A 17,821-nucleotide genomic window follows, 5' to 3' on the forward strand; every position below is an offset into this window, starting at 1 on the left:
CATTGTCCCACACAACCACAATTCAAGCATTAACATGTGAAGAAGTGTTTTCTGCTTGGTAAACTTGGGGGTCTGGTCCTGCTTTCCCTGAAGTCAATGGAATGTTGTTATTGTCTTCATTGAGATTGAGGGCAAAAGTGAAACCTTGTGCTGGACTATGCCCAGAAATTGCACCAATTTAACCAAACCTGGTACTAAATCAATACGGCTAACTCAATTCACCTCTTCTGTGTAGACACTCTTAAATCAGTTTGTATCCACACAAGGATTGCACCAATTGAACTAAATCAATTTAGAAACCAAATTTAGTTAAATTGGTGCAGTTTCTGTATGTAAGCTGAGACCATGTTTGTTTTCATACACTCATAGACTTTAAAGTCAGAAGGGACCATTATGATAATCTAGTCTGACCTCCTGCACAACACAGGTCACAGAATCTCACCCACCAACTCCTGTAACAAACCGCTTACTGAAATCCTCAAATTGTGGTTTAAGACTTCAAGGTGCAGAGAATTCTCCTGCAAGTGACCCGTGCCCCATGCTGCAGAGGAAGGCAAAAAAACCCCAGGGCCTCTGCCAATCTGCCCTGGAGGAAAAGTCCTTCCTGACCCCAAATATGGCAATCAGCTAAACCCTGAGCATATGGGCAAGACTCACCAGCCAGACACCCAGGAAAGAATTCTCTGTAGTAACTCAGATCCCACCGCATCTAACATCCATCACAGGCTATTGGGCATTTTCAACAGGATGACAAAATAGTTTTATATTAAACAACCACATACTAAAAGGAAACCAATTTCACATATGCTTGCTTTATATCATTTTTCTGATACTATAGTTTCTATAAAATCATTCTTTTGAACAGTGTGTGTGTTCTTGCTTATAGTGATATTAAGTGAAAGTTTCATCCTTAGAAATAGGAAGAAATTGATTTTAATGGAGCTATGCTGATTTATATCAGCTTAAGATCTGGCCCATTCTTTTTTAAACAGCAAGGCCCAATCCTGTGAGTTCATGGCAGTCCCCAAGACTCAGTGAAGTCAGTGGGTGTTATAACTTGCAATATGAGTCACCAAATTAGACAGCTGCTTACCAAATTGATGCACAGGAGGATGGGGCTGAGAGCACTACTCAGTTCACTTGACTTTCAGCCTTGTACGTCATATGCTTCAGATGCTCATGTTATTTATTTGATCATATTTTGGTTTTTATCAGGTAAGCAAAAAGCTATCACTATCTAAAGTGCTATGACTATCTAAAGTAATACTTCATCCTTTTATTTGTCCAATAAAACAGCTTGTCCTGTTTTATTAGTCAGTGACTTCCTAGTTACATAACTATATTTACATTATTGCTTGGGGCAACAGAAAAACTTTCCTTATTTGATCTGCCAGTTCTTTAGAAAAGTATGTTGTTACTATATCAGCAACCAGTTCTAATTTGACAAAAGGTTACAAGTGTGAAACAGAGCATACAGTTTGAACATTTCAATTAGTAGAAGGTTTTACATTACAATAATTACAGTTACCATATTTATCCAGAAAGTGACCCTTTCTGCTCTTTCAATGATAAAGAATTTGTGGTCATGAGAGGAAGTCCCACTTGATAAGCTGTACCTGCAACTGAATGGCTCAATATAAAGGGGAGTGTGTGGAACTGCAAATTCAAGAAAGGCTCAGAGCTAGGCACTTAAACCTTTGTGGCTCTTACTACTACTTACGGTACCTAAATACAAAATTTAGATCCTCAAAAATCCCCACTCAGCTGCCACTTAATACAGTAGTTGCCAACATTTCCTGGACACCTAAGTTTCTGCTAATAAAGTCTCCTGGTGCCTAAATTTCTGCCAAAGTGCATGCACAAAACTGTCTTGAGCTGCTTGGTGCCCAGCTCCTGCCTAAGTCCTGGTGGCACTTACAAACTGTGCGTACCCTACCTATCTGACCTGCAGGTCCTAATCTGATAGATGTTCTCAGAGCATGCCTAATCCACAAAGAACACAGCTGAGGAGAAACAGCTGCTGTCATCCCAATACCCTAATGGTTAAAGCATTCACCAAGGATGTGGGAGACAGATTCAAATTCCCACTCTGCGTGATATGGAGCAGGGAGTTGATTCCACATTGCCCATCTTCTAGGTGAGTGCCCTAACCATTGGGTATTTGGACACACACATCCCTGCCTGCTCCAAATATTGCCAATCTGGTCATCCAGAAAATGTAGGAAGGGAAATCCGTAAAGCAGATTGGATTCAGCTATTGTGGAGCAAGGGTAGATCCTAAAGGTAGCAACATATATTAAGCACATTTCCATGTCTCCAATAATTCTCCTAAAGCATACAATCAAGCCAACATAAGTTGTAACAATTTTTATTTTCAGTGATCAGTAAATGCTCATTTAGCAAATTCATATTTATGGTTCAAAGAATCACAATGAAAAGCCATTAGGAGTCTCACCTAGTCATATTTTATGTAGTCCTTAATCTCAGGATCTGGAAAGCATTACAATTTTTTTCTATAAATAACTGTTCCTTTCACATTGTCCATAGGAATTTCCTCCTTTACACAGAAGTCCCTAAGAAGTTCAGATTAGGTTATGTTATTGTTTCCTACTCTTTTTCCCCCCTCTACACAGGTTTACTGATCTCAAAGATGCAGCTGCCTCGTCTGTCACTTGCAGAATGTTTGAATCAAATTCCTAAAGTGACAATTAAGTACTTTTAACTTAAACAGAACCTATATTAACTGAGTTAAAGAGTCTTGCCCAAGGCCATAGAAAGATTCAGTACCAAAAGTGGAAGTCTTTGGCTCCCAAGTCCTGAGCTTGGTCCACACCTCTCTTTTATGAGAAATCCAACAACCAAGCTGTTAGAAATAACTCAGCTAAATGCAAAACAAAAACCAGAACAACTTCATCACTCAATTAAATCTCTTATAAATAAGCGGGGTGGGAGGGAAGCCCCAGAGTAAAAACAATGAAAGGATGAGGGAAGAGCCTATACAATAAAAGTTTCTAGTGCAGAATGTATGTTAAAAAACAAACCCTGAACACCCCTACCCCCAACACACACACACAAGGAAAAACAGAGTCCACCTTTAGCAGCCAAAGTACACATAGTATATATTGTAACCTATAAAAAGACTAGTCTAGATTAGAGGAATTCACTCCAAGTACAAAAGGGTAGGGTAGAGAGCAAGGTAAAAGATGGTTAGGGAGCAGAACAGAGGGAAATGGCAACATTTTGAAGACAGGAAAACTGAGCAGTGTTCCATTATTTGAAGACAGTTCTTACTGGTAGCTCTGCCTACTATTAAAGTTTAATGAAATAAGGTAGAAAACCTTATATTCATGTACATTTAAATTCACAGTAAAATTTAAAACAAATGCAAAAGTTACAGTTCTTAAACCATATTAGACATGTTTGGGACTTTAATAATAAACAACGAATATAAAGCTAGATTGTAGCTGGCCCTACTCGGGTTATATAAGAACCTTACATTTCTTTTGTGCCCTTTACACAGGAGTCTCATTGAAACTGAAAGGAATAAACTCCTAAGTCACTTAGAAACTTTAAAAAATGTACTCTATATCTCAGTTTCTCCTCCCAGGCTATTTTGTTTACCAAATTTCTCCCACCACCTTCTTGTTGTCTTATTTCTTTTAGAAATTTAAGTTGTAACTTCTTTGAGACAGAGACCTTTTATTTTTATTTATCTTTAAAATAATATGCACACCCACAGCTGTGCTTTGCAAATTAATAATATGGTCCTCTGATGTTAGTGCATCAGCTATATCTCAGGTGTCTGCAACACCCAATGAAGAGGGCAATTTTTGGTCTTGGATTTTGTTTTAAAAAAAAAAAACACCTTATTTTCAGTTTTGTTCTTTGCTTCATTAGTTAGATAGTTTGCAGGCCAGTAGCACTACTGAGTTGGGAAAATTATGATGTTGAAAAACACACAAAGGGTGAGACTTCTTTTTTTTTTAAAGTGACTAAGTCATTTGACTTTCAATGTGAATTGTGCTCCTAATCACTTAGATGCTTTTGCAAATCACACCCAAACTGCCTAGGGTTACAAAACAGATCGCTGCACCCACATCTCTACTTACCTTAGTGCACATGCTCTGCCCCTCTTGGAATTTCTTTACACTACATTCTTGTTCTTGAGAGATTTCAGCATAGCAACTGTGTTAGTCTGTATTCGCAAAAAGAAAAGGAGTACTTGTGGCACCTTAGAGACTAACAAATTTATTTGAGCATAAGCTTTCCTGAGCTACAGCCCACTTCATCTGAGTAATTTCCAGAGTTTTTTTTTTTTTAAACATACTGGGCAAACTGACTATATTAACTAAAGTTAAAAATCAAAAGATTTGTGGGTACTTCAGAAAGAGACTCCAATTTGCCCAGTAAGGTAAGAGTCACTATTGTGTATGGCATGAAAATAGTTTAAGTGAATATACAAGCATTTTGGTAACTGTTGTTCTAAATTATTATTTCTAGTCCCTAAATTTAAGTTTTCACATATTTAAAGTGATCTTTCACACAGTCGAAGTTTGTGTTTTTGGTTTTTTAATGCGGTTTACTCTACATTTAGATATTAAGGTAACTTTCATATGGTCTATTCTTTCAGATTACTGAGTGCACCTTTTAGGGTAGCAGCCGTGTTAGTCTGTATCCGCAAAAAGAAAAGGAGTACTTGTGGCACTTTAGAGACTAACAAATTTATTTGAGCATGAGCTTTCATGAGCTACACCTTGTGACATGCTGAGCTGCACCCTAAACTCCCTGCCTTAAGTTGGAGTTGAAAGCACTTGGCACTTTGTCATATCAGATCCTTAGTGGGGGAGGGGGAAATGAAGTAGCGTTTCCACTTATTGAATCCATTCAGTGCAAGTTAATGTAGCAAGCTGAATTAAATCAAATCATTTGGTAAGAACACTTCCATAATTGTAGCCCTCTAGCTACCCTTATGCCAGCAGTATGGTGCATATTCATTTATTCAATGAATTTTATCTCTGAGCTACATGTGCATATCCCATTAGAACTTTAGTTCACAATATGGTAGTCACAGCTGATTCACTGAGAGATTAATGGAACTATTAAAAATGAGGGTCAAGGATTTTTGCACAAATATGGGATCATTGTTACCAAAAGTCAAGTAAGGGATTTAATAATCTGAAGTTAACAGTTGAGTTGATTTATGTTAAAATAACAGGCATGACTTTTATATACATTGTGTATAGTATCATAACTCCAAAGTTCAATTAAATGAAGTTAGAATTTCAAACAGCCATTAAACTATCACTTTAAATCATAATACATGCAGGAAATTACATATGGAAAGGTTGGTGCGTTAGCAACTGGTAACCATGGTCTTTCAGTTCAAGGATTGTTTGCTCGTTTTATACAGCAAAGTAGGGAGATGATGAGGTTAAAGTTGCATGCAATATTTATATACTGTATATAGAAACTCGGTAAAACTGAAAACTGAATGGATGCATGAAATATGTTTGTTTTGCACAATCATATTTCTGAAAAATTGCTTTATAATGGTAGGAAGGACTATATATCACATAAGTAATTGCATCCTTATCTACAAAAGTCAAACCCTTCGCATACTTGCACAAACACTACAAATAAACTTCAACAATTCTGAGAATAAGAGACTGCAATCAAAATCAAGTTATAGCAGTGACTCAGTGCAGTCATATTTTCCTTCTTCTACGAGAAGGGAGAGATACACTCACACTTTTGGTAACAATGATCCCATATTTGTGCAAAAATCCTTGAACCTCATTTTTAATAGTTCCATTAATATCTCAGTGAATCAGCTGTGGCTTCTGTAGTACAATGTAGCCCTCCTAGTGTGTATTCACACTTTTGGAAATTTGGTGTCAGCAAACAGACCACTATGGAAGGGACATTTCTGAAAACTTAGGAGAGACTCATTTCAGATGGGAGCAATTTGATTTACATCAATTCAGTCTAGGGAGGGAAGGATGGGGAATGGCCCAATGTTTACTGCATGGGTAAACTGTCAAATGATTTGGTGCCTGATTGTGAGAGATGCTGAACACCTGCATTTCTGACCGAAATCTATAGAAACTCTGCAGATTCAGCACTTTTGAAATCAGGCCCTTTATCTACAAGTGAACATCACAGATGCAACATAGGACAGCAAGGGGGTTTATAAAGGGACAAAATAGAAGGTCTGCTTATCTAAATCATCAGCAGTATAGGGCAATAATCCAGCCAGCATTTTAATGCTGGTGATTTAGCCAAGTACACCATTAGATTTTACAGGGTTTTATTCTGACTTTGACGTATGCTACCACACTGGCTCTGCTGGGTCTCCAAAATAAAGGACAAAAATAGTCACTGTTGTTACTTTATCAGCTTCAGTAGAATTACACCAGCAATTAATTGCTCAGTGTATTTGTCCTCATACCAGATTTTTTTTTTTAAAGCAGCTTTGTAAAAACATCTTTGAATTAATTCCCTCATATCCTTGCATCCATAAAGGCCATTAGCTCCTCTCTGCAGTAGAGCAGAATGAGAATTAGAAATAGTCCAAATGGCAAAGATGAGATGAGCCATACTAGAGGTTATAATTACAGTAAATCTCTAACACTACATAATGTTCACACACAAGAATATATGCAGCATAATGTGAAAAAGGTTTTAGCAGTATACATTTGGAATAGTTATATTACACAAGTGACTCACAGGCTAGTGAGCATGACTAGAGAATTGGTCAAATAATCATTCATGAGCTAGGGACTGGGCTTTGGTATGGAAATTGAGTGTGTTTCAGTGTGTATGGGCACATATGAAATGTTCACTTGCAAAATGTAGGAGCATGGTACTGGATTTTAAGGTAAGTGCTATTAGTATGGTGCTTGAGATTTTCATGTCCGTTAGTAGTTTTCCTTACCAGGTGCTGTAGATTGAATCTCCCACTTCCTAACCTCTGTCGGAGTGCTCCACAGGAAGGAACTGGAAAGCTCAAGAGACTAGTTATGGGATATAGAACTTTCCATCTCTAAATTGTCAGCTCACATCCAGGCCAACTTTCCACAGATATAGAATTCTCTCCCAGAAGGTACTGAACAACTACAAATCACTACCTTCAGCACCATCCAAATCTCTCTTTACAACGGCATTTCTACAGTGTACTCCTCCCACCCTCCCCAGCCATGCTAGTAAAGGAGAATAGGAAGAGAAGACATGGAAGCTTACTTGTATAATTCTGTCAGGCATGCTGATACATGGTAATGTTCACTATAAAACTACCTAGAAAGTCTGTCCATGCCAACATCTCTTAAAAATACCCTTGGCTATTTGGATTGTGATTAGATAAAATATAAATATTGAACTGAGTCTTAGAATGAACACTTGATGGTAACCATCTTAACAGGAATTTTAGATTGATCATTGTGGCTGAATTCTGCCCTGTGATAATGTACTCCTGGCCAGAGAAGTTTTGCACTTCAATCTTTCCCAAGATTTCAAGGGTAAAAATCTTTGACCCTCTGAGGTCTTCATTGGGGTCAGGAATTCACTGTGTTTTTCCTTCTGCTCTAAAAGAAACCACAATTTGAAGTGTTGTCACAGCAAAGGCCTGATCCTGGAAACCTTACTTAGGAGGAGTTCTATTGACTTATTAGAGCTTATGTCAAGGTTTAATAAAAGTTTTCTGAATCAAAGTTTTCTAAGATATATCTTACACATTTACAGTTTGTCACTGTATAATTCAACTCAAAATTACATATTTATGGCTTTTTCTATATTGAAATTAATATGTGAATTTTTCTATATAATGGTTCATCAGTACAGCAGGCTATCCATTTGTCTAATATACAGAGCTGGCAAAGAAGCACTTCCAAGTTTGATAGCTGGCAGAAATAAAGGCACAATTTCCCCCGACTTCTTTCAGCACAGAGTCCAGCAAACTTGTTAACCAGTTCTCTCTGCTATGGGTTTCTGAAAATGTTATACAATTAATTTCTAGTTAGCAAAACATTTGTGGTTGAATTTACAGAGTTACCAATTGCCACCTAGAACAGAGATTATTCTGCTAACATCACATTTCTCAGGGAGACCAAAATCAGAGCGGAGACTCACCATTCTTGTTTTATTTCAAAATTAGTTCTACTATGTTACTAATGGGGGAAACGAGTATTTAATAAATAGGATTTTGTTTTTAGTATATGAAGCACATTGGATAAAAGTTTTATGGGCAGAAAATTTGAGAGAGTTGAAGTGAATACTGCAGTAATGCCAAAACAAATACATGGGGATACTGTTCCCTTCACAGAACACACAACTCAGTCATGACGTTCTAAACACAAACAGAACAACACTTATGTCAATGGGATCTTTATGTAGCAACTGCAGTATCCAGCCTGTACTAGTGAATTACTACCCATTTATTACACACACAATATATGAAGTTCTCTAGAAGAGTATAATTTATTTTTAGACCATCAGCCTATTAACATTCAACTTAACTTTAAGGAGTTTACAGCCTTTAGAAAGGACAACCATCTGCTAAATAAACAACATGGATATTACATACCTGTTTATCTTATGCTGTTGAGGTATGCAGATCACCACTGGGTTAGTGTTTTAAGTCAAGACACTTAATATTTGGACTGGCCCATTTCATGTGTTTGACTCATTTTGCTTCTTATCTTCTCTCTTTAGCTGGTTGGCATAGTGCTGGTTCTCTACAGAGAGACTAATGAAACCTGAACACCAGCATTTCTTTCTTATATAATATTTTAAAATGCCTCTCCTTTCCTCTAAACATTTTACACCTAAAATTAAACTATAAAAGGACAAGAGTTCTGTCCCTCCATGTACATTAAGCAGAAACACTTTTTTCCCCTCATAGATTTAATCCAGATTCAAATGTATGCAGCATTCCAGATATGAAATTAATAAGTGTAAGGATGTGGTGGCATTTCAAAATGCTACATTCACTAACTTATCAGATGAACTTTACACAGAGCACAAGACATTAGCTGGAAAGCCACTTTTTCTGATTAGAAAATACTATGTGTACAAATTGTTGAATAAAGTCACATTTCAATACAAAATGTTTGTTTATACAAAATAATTCAGGAATTGCATAGAAATTACATCAGTTATCTTAATAAAATATTACTATGACCATTTACATTCTGTTTTTACTAGTCCCCAATAACATGACACTAAGCACAATGGGCTACCAAAGAACAACTGTACCTTAAATGAAATTACATATGTTAAAGAAAATAATGGCATGCACAATACAAAATTCTTATAAAATTAAACATTTATATTAATCCAAACAATTTAAAATTCTGGCTCCAGTTATATTGGAATTTACATACAAAAATACAGATGTTTACAAAATTTGAAAAAGCTCTATTGGATAAAACCAAAATTCACTTATTCAAACTTAAAAGATAACTTAAGACCAGAAAAAAACAGTAACAAATGTAAACATTTATCAAATATCATGGTGGAAAGTTTCTTTATGGAATATTTCCTGTATTTTGTTTAAAGTGCTGGTATATATGGTTATGACTTTATACTTTGCATAACCTGTATCATATGTTAAAAGAAATAGTAATATTAATGTGTGAGCGATTCCAGTTTTAAAATTAAGAATTTAGCAGTAATTTGGACAGTTTAGATTATATTACAATTATTTTTTGTAAACAACTTTTTATAGCTGAATCTGTTGTACTGTTTTGACATTTCTTCTCTTCATCTTAAGTGAACTTTCAATTCTGAATGTATAAAAATACTTTTATTTCAATACACTGTAATTAGATTAAGTTCTTCTGAGAAGAAGATAGAAATACCTTAGTTTAAAACTATTGGGTAAAAGCAAGGCCTTCCAAAATTTAAAAAAAAAAAAACAAAAAAAACCCCTAACTTGTTTATTAACTGCCTCCACAAAGTCGACTTATTTCTCAGTTATCGATTCATAGAAAAGAATAATGTATACATAACATTAATATGTACAGATGAGATAGTGGAGTCCCCTAATAACTAGGTAGCTCAGCTTGTTCATGGTTGAACACATACTGGTATTAAAAACAATATCACATGGATATCAGTCTTTATAAAGAGAACAGAAAAGACTGGATTTTAACACATAAAAAGTTAAGGCCTGATCCTGCAAACTTTACTCAGCTGGAACTTCCATTCAGATCAACAGGAGTATTAACCAAGTAAAGAGAGCATTATTGGACTCATTTGTCTGTTAAGTTGGATTTAATATACAAATTGCTTAAAATATTTTTTATTCCATCCTCTTGTTATAAAGGTACTTAAAATACAACATTTTATTACATATTAATAAAATGAGCATTTACATTATTTCAATGTTTGATATTTTCTCTTGAATTTTAACGAGAAATTGCTTAAATATGACAGGATCAAAATGCACATTTGAGGAAGCATCTTGCAACTAACTAAATATCACAATTCTCATTATGTAAGACAAATGAGACATCCACACTGAGGAGGATTTAGTCTAAGCTATGCAGATTCGAAGATCCAGGAAATAGTTTAAAGTGCCATTTACTTTCATAATATTTCAAAAAGCTTTAATTACTTCCATTCCCTATCCGAAAAGGCTCCCATTTTCACACTATTAATAAACGCAGTTAGGACCTGATCAACATTTGCTCCAACCTGAAACTTGGCATAATGCAGTGGTTTTTTTCAAGAGCATGGGAACAAGAGGAATAAAAAAAACCTAAAAAACCCTGCCTTTATTTTTTGTAAGATGGAGAGTACAAAACAGAATGTTTTCAAAAATTGATAGATTTATATAACCAGAGCTCTGAATTTTAATTCTGAAATTTTGCAGCCAATTTCTCAGCATGAGTAAGTACTTTGAGGAAAAATAGTTTGGTTGTAAAAATTATGCAAGCAAATTAACACACTCTCCATCCCACATCTATCAGCTTTTTAACACATCCTTAATGTGGATGCACAGGCAATAAATGACTATGCGCTGCTATTAGTCTCATCATCTCTGATTTTTAAGAGGTATGTACACTAAACTATTATGGGTATTGGAATATTTATAGTTTACTGTGCAATCTGTATTTCAATACAATCCAGATATATGTATATGGAGACTGATATATATGGAGACAACTTTTGAGCATGTACACTTGTTTCAATATGCACTTCAGTGCAAGACTTTTCACACTCTTACAATTAGATTTGTTTATGAAGCAAGGATCTTCAGCAATAAGACTGGCAACCTACCCTTATTCTATTCTAGTATTCCAGAAATATTTATGCTAGCATATTAAAAGTACCTGCCACATGCAGTACACTATCCACAAGTAACCAGTCAGCTAAGGCAGAAAGATTATCCTTACCCACAGCTAAACATTCTAAGTAAACAGTATTTGCTGAATGCATCCAATATATCCCAATATTCTGCTGATTTTAAATGCTTAGTTAACAAATGATGGCACGGTCACTGTAGCGAAAGGCTGTCAGAAATTATTAGTTTCAATTTCTCTGCTTCAATCCATTATCAAGTCTTAGTCACAAAAATGTGCTTATATTATTAGATCACTGTCTTGAGCATTTTTATAAGTTGTTTAACTAGAGTCCATTTATTAACATTCAAAAGTTTTTACATTTTTATTCTCTACTTTATTATATTAAACATTTTTTGGACTAAAACTTGAAAAGTGCAAATATATTCAACTAAATCGCCTTCAAAACATAAGGCTCTCCCCTGATGACAGAATTCCAGTTTCTCAGGAGTAAAAGCCATTGCCAGCAATGGACATGAAAGGAAGTACCCATCAGAGGATCACTCGAAAGTGCATTTCAGTATAACCATGCTGCACGAATGGACAAGCCATAATCTCACAATATTCACCACTGGAATAGATTAGAATCCTAAATTCAGTTCAGAGAACCTGCACAGACAGACATATGTTAACATACTAAGTCTGTCATAAAGTCTTGAGGATGTTGCAATGAATCATCAAACCGAAAACGTTTAGACACTGTACTGCTGTCTTCTGGAATGTTCTCTTTATCTGCTCGGTCACTGCAGGTACTATTACAAATTGGTTTAGTATTCCTTTCCTCTGAACACTTTGTTGTGTGTTCCTGCATTGAAGAAGGACAGGAAGATTCTTCAGGACTACGCAATAACATTAATTCTCCTTGTTTCAGCCAAGAATGAGAGAGACAGGCCTCTGCTGTTGGTCTTTCCCTTTAAAAAAGAAAGAAAAAAAAAGAAAATCAAAAGTAAGCTCTTTTATTTAAATAAGTGAAAGTACTAACCTCTTATATGGAATGCACAGCTTATTTCACAAACAAACAAAAAAATCAAGAGTTTGGACATGTGAAAGATGGACAGCCTTGGAGAGTGAAGTCTCCAAGTATTAGGAAGTATTAGGAAGGGCAACAATTTTACAGCATCCTCAGATTGTTGCCTTCTTACTGCCAACACAACTACAGAGGACTACCTGGATTCTAGTTTAGCTCAGGTTTCAGAGTTGTTAACCAAAATGCAAATGGCGGGTCAAACTTTGCCCTCCACATCTTAAGATCATTTACTTATAGGTAAAAGTTGGCCAGCAGAACTATTATTTACAATGCATACGCAAAAAATATATTCAAGACCGAGCATGTGATCTGGCAGTTAGTTTATTTGCAAGTTGAGCAAATTTGATTTGGAAGTCATGATGGCATTTTTTGAAGTAAAATTGCTTTTAAGCAAATAGCATCTTACTACATAGAAAAGTCAGTTACAATCGGACATTACCACCAGATAATCTGATATACAGTCAGAATATCTGATAACTTTACAATTCAACATTTAAACAGAATTTCCATTATTGGGATCTCACTGGTCAACTCAGATTTTCCATTTGAATCCAGCACATTCTAAATATTTATACCACATAGAATGTATCCATATGAAAACCAACAATTTTATGTTAAATGGTCACTGGTCTTATCACATTTATACTACAGTAGCACCCAAAGTCCCCAATCAGGATCAAGACCTTGCTTTGTCAGATGCTTACAAACAAATAGAAAGATGCACCGAAGAATCTGCTACCTACTCTGGGTTTTTGACAAGAAGTTTTTCAATGAAGTCTCTGGCCAGGTATGAAACTGATGCAAAAGTTTCTTCTGAATACTCCACATTGATTTGAGAGATATTGAGGAAAGTTTCTTGATTATCTGCCCCCACAAATGGAGATTCTTGAGTTAGCAACATATATGAGATTACACCAATATTCCTGAAATGAAACAAGATGTAATTTATCTTTCGTCCTAAATTATAAGTAAAATAGACAGCAAAATGAATTATCTCCCTTTATCGTTGGTGCTATGGTCAGTGTTCCTTGTTATTTCTCATTCCACTGGCAACAAAAGAACCAAAGCAAGCCACAGTTCTAAGCAATTTGATTACATATACATGCAATACCTGATATGTGTTTCTTAATGCATCATTCAGAGCATTAAGTGATTTTGCTGGTATGCCACTTGCTCTTCCTAGCAGTCAAGAGTGAAAGTTGCTCGGCTACTTAAATCTGCTCCAGCCATTTCTTTCTTGCAGCCGCCATCACTCAATTACCTTCTACTTTGGAGGGTAGGATAGAGTGTGTTTTCCAAAATCAACATTAACGCTTTGTTTTGAATTCACCAATACAGGCACACAAGAGGAATGTGGTTAGCAACCCACATGAAGTCCAGACACATCATCATCCCACAGTTACGTCACCTTTATCCCAATTGTACAAGAAAGCATTAGAGGGAATCAAAAGTATTCAATCTGCTGAATACAAAAGTTATTTAGCATAGAACTACACTACAGCTGGGTAATCATGGCTTTCATTTCACTAGCAACTCCAATTAAAAAAAAAGTTTAGGTTCAGGTCAAAAACAAAAAACAAATTTTTCAGCAAGTCAAAAACTCAGTGTTTGGTTTGATCTGGCTCAGTTTCTCCTTTTGAATTTGGGTATTTTAACAAAAAGGAAGGGAAGACTCACATATTAGCCAAAAGTGGTGGTGGTTTCCATATAACTTTTCGCTCAGTGGTTGGGGATATGGAAGACTGATGTGAAGAAGGGATTTGAACTTTTTGTCCAATACTGCAGAACAGTACCCCGGCTACTGCACTATAGAATATTCTGGTGTAGGTCTATCTCAATCTCTCCTGTAGAAGCTGTTCCACTTTTTATAAATTAAAGTCATTGGAGCAGGTCTCCTACATCCTAGGTGAGTGTTCTAACCTCTAGAGTCATTCTCAAACTTGCTCATGTGCAGTGACTATGAATTGCCACTACGGCAAGGCCTGGATGTCAAGACTGTCCTTACCACGAAGTTGAGTCTTAGTGCTGTGGAAATAGAATACCTAAAGAAGCTTCTCCCTGCCTGGGTGATATTACCACTACTTTCTACCCCAGATTATGGAGCAATTCCTCAGTAGTTATGACATTTCCTTTGCCAGAAACTGGATATTCATTTCCTGATTCAAAAGGACTGTGTAGCTGAATTAAGAGATTGCTATAGATCCAATACCCTACCAATTTTTAAAAGATGCACCTATTTTAAATGTATCTTGCAGGAAAGAGGAAACTCTTTTGCTCTTTATTCTTAAAATAAGAGAAATTTCCTTTTTTTTACCTCCCCACTCTAAACACGATTTTTACAGCAAATTGTATCCCCCGTAGTTCACATTTTACATAGTTTTGGAGGATAAAGTAAATGCATTTGACCAATAGCCAGCTACTGTTCTGGCATGATATGCTGTCAAAGGCAATCCGTTCCTACTGTTCCTAGCACACCTTTTCAGACCGTTTTGGAGCACTAGACACTCCTGGTACTGTTGTTGCTCCCCTGGGATCCCCATGAGCTCCAGCTCCAAGGCAGAGGGTCTCACTTGGTCCCAAGGCAAGGAGGGAAGCTGCCTCCTTCTTAACAGGACTTATGGAATGTTTTTCCCTCCTTCCTGTGAGGGGGTCTTCTCTTTATCCTCATCTTTTGAGAGGAATCATTGGATCTGCTGGAGTGTTCTGTCAGGGCACTGCTCAGCAGCTCCAGTCAAAGAGATAGGGAGCAGAAAGATTCCAAGGCTTCATGGTGAGCTCCACCAGGTGCCTGCAAAGTCTGAACTCCCAGAACTGCTTGGTGCAGGGACAGAAGGAGTGGCAGAGGTCACACCTTAACGAGATGTGTGACTCCCCTAGGCAGCAAAGGCAGCTCTCGTGTGGGTCACTTACTGGGACGTCCCAAGGGCAGGAAAGGTAAGACTTGAAGCCTGGACCTTGGGCATAAATGCCTCAAACATTGGGGGATTAGCGAAGGTGGGAGGAAGAACCTCTGATCCCCATGATCTAAATGATGACTGTACGCTAAATATGAAACTTAACTAACAATACATTTTTTTTTTTTTTTTTTTTTACAAGAAAGTTGAACTGGCAAAGCTACAGGAGGTTCCATCCCAGACAGCCAAAGGTAGAAAAAGAACTGCAGAGGCAGTTGGTCTGTGCTGCCAATGAGGCCATCGGTTCACAGCAAGAGATGTAAGGTTCAGGCTGGACCAACACACACTGCCACTGAAGAACTGTCAGTCCAAGGTTCATGGAGTGTGTGCGCACCCATAGTGACCAGCTCTCAAAGAAGGGCAAGTACTATGTATAAAAATTTAAAAATCCAGACAGCAGAAGCATAACATTTTTAAATTCATGGTAGAAGTGGAAACCCACACTGCAACATAAAGATGCACATAAGATTCCCACGTTGTGACTCATACAAATAGAAAAAATAAACTTGTTTTTCCAGTTTCGTGGAGAGCTGTGGAGAATGTGGAAGGAGGATACTTAGTCACACAGACATATGCTACTATACTACAATAGTATTGTATTGTTGAGATAAAGTTTGGGCATGAGAAAGTAAAGTTGAACTCCACACCATGTAGTTTATAAGAAAATTAAACAGGTGAGGTTTCTTGGTGTGAGGAAAGACTTCTATACTAGGGCACATTTGGAGTTGCCCAGAAAAAAACTTACACAATGAAAAATTATGAGGAAAGAGGTTGTTATTGCTGCCTTTAATGTGCTCCAGGCTCAGGAGAAAATTATATGTAAAATAACTCCAGAAAAATAACAGGCGGTAAAGCTATGTGGAACGAGATCAAAATAATAAGAACTTCTTAATATTCATGAAGATGTGCAAATGCAGTTAGCTTTCTAGATTACGAACTTTGAAAGAGAAAGAAGGGAAAGGGGGTGGAAGTAACACTCACAAACGTGAGATTTTTGGAACACATTCATGGGCAACATTCTTTTTGTTAAAAAAACATTTCACATGTATAGGAATAAGGCTGATTTGGAGATATGAACGTCTATTTGGTTAACTGTATTCACATTAATCCACATTTTTAGTATATAGCATAAGATACTAGATTCAGTGTTTGATGGTCAATGAAAAGATTAATGTAGGCCTGAGAGGCCAATTAGTAGTGGGCTGCACCTGCCAGGTGAGTAGATCTTAACTGATGATGAAGACCACCTGGAGAAATGCTGGGAGAGGACTATAATCAGAAGATGTTTGCAGCAGAAAGGAGCTGTAGGTAGAAAGTGAGGAACTCTGCAGTAACTCTCTGGGACTAGAGGTTGTGATGAGAGTCCAGGAGATGGTTAGCCCTAGGATTCTCTCCTAAGTAGAGTAGAGAAGTCTAGGAAGATACCTAGGTAAAGACCCACCAACCACTTGAGTGGACCAGGCTCTGGGGGGGAAGCCTTGACAAAGGCAGTATCTGGACTTCCAAGGAGAGCACCCTTGGAGATGTTCAGCTGTTGAACAAAGCAAGGAAAAGAGCAGAAGAGAGAGAGGAAAGATCAAGCCTAAAGGCAGGAATAGGTTTGAGTTTATAGTTTTAAACTGGGATTTATTGGGGGATTCCAGGGGAGCGCCTTGCAAGAAGAGTGAGATTAAAGAGGCTATGGAGAGACCTGCTGACAGGCTCAGGTAGGTAACAGGGGATGAGAGAAGTATAGCTGTATCTATATTCAAAAACTATAGGGTCCCTGTGCTGAAACCCAGAGGAGAGGGAAGGCCTGGGTTCCACTATCAAACACCAGATAAAGTGGTACAAAGAACTTGAAAAAGAGATATGGACAACCAGAAGGGTATGATGACCATGAGGTAATGTTGGGGCTGAAAACTTGTGACAACATGAGATTTTTATTTGTTGGACTCTGTACCCCAGAAAGGGTGGAGCCTGACCTGACCAGAGAGTTAATTCACAAGACAGGCAACACAAGACCAGAACAATCACTCAGAGGGGGCACTAGACAAGACTGAGCTGCTATGCCACACCCAGCCACAAGAAGTGCACTCTTCTGCACAGCGCTACAAGGTTTATATTGTTTCTGCAGAGTAACTTTTAAATGCAACATATATACAGTGCTTTAAAATGTAAATAGTGGAAAATTAACATTTTGGCTAAAGTGTTCCTGCCATATCAGATAATGATGGAAAAGTAAAGGATTTTTTTAGGAAAAAAAGTGTGCAAGAGTAGCTGATATCTGAATTATTTAATGTCCAATTTATTTAAACTTAGTTACTATTATCTTTAGAAGAAATAAACTTACCACATATCTGTAGCCGTGGTAATAGGATCATAGTTTAAGATTTCTGGAGCTGGGAAAACAAAGCGATACCCTTCAATGCATGATTAAAAATATGTAATATGCTATGTCCTATTCAAACAACATTGGTCATACTATGGATTTTTGGCAAGTTTATGCTAAAATACTAACA

General features: G+C 36.9%; 1 protein-coding gene across 4 annotated transcripts in view; it reads right to left on the bottom strand.

The window, feature by feature from the left end:
* Positions 1–8,448: 8,448 nt before the first annotated feature.
* Positions 8,449–17,821, bottom strand: part of STK17B (serine/threonine kinase 17b) — a 30,569-nt gene continuing 21,196 nt past the window's right edge. For 3 of the 4 annotated variants that reach the window (XM_073306245.1, XM_073306247.1, XM_073306246.1), the window contains 3 exons: positions 17,653–17,701; positions 13,110–13,289; positions 8,449–12,250 (listed from right to left, as the gene is read on the bottom strand). In XM_073306245.1, the coding sequence (XP_073162346.1) occupies positions 11,968–12,250; positions 13,110–13,289; positions 17,653–17,701 (512 nt within the window). In that variant the 3' untranslated portion in view covers positions 8,449–11,967. The remainder of the gene's footprint in view (positions 12,251–13,109; positions 13,290–17,652; positions 17,702–17,821) is intronic. The other variant, XM_073306248.1, reaches the window with a different exon arrangement.

The sequence above is a fragment of the Lepidochelys kempii genome, chromosome 11 (genome assembly GCF_965140265.1).
Source record: "Lepidochelys kempii isolate rLepKem1 chromosome 11, rLepKem1.hap2, whole genome shotgun sequence".
Lineage (NCBI taxonomy): Eukaryota > Metazoa > Chordata > Testudines > Cheloniidae > Lepidochelys > Lepidochelys kempii.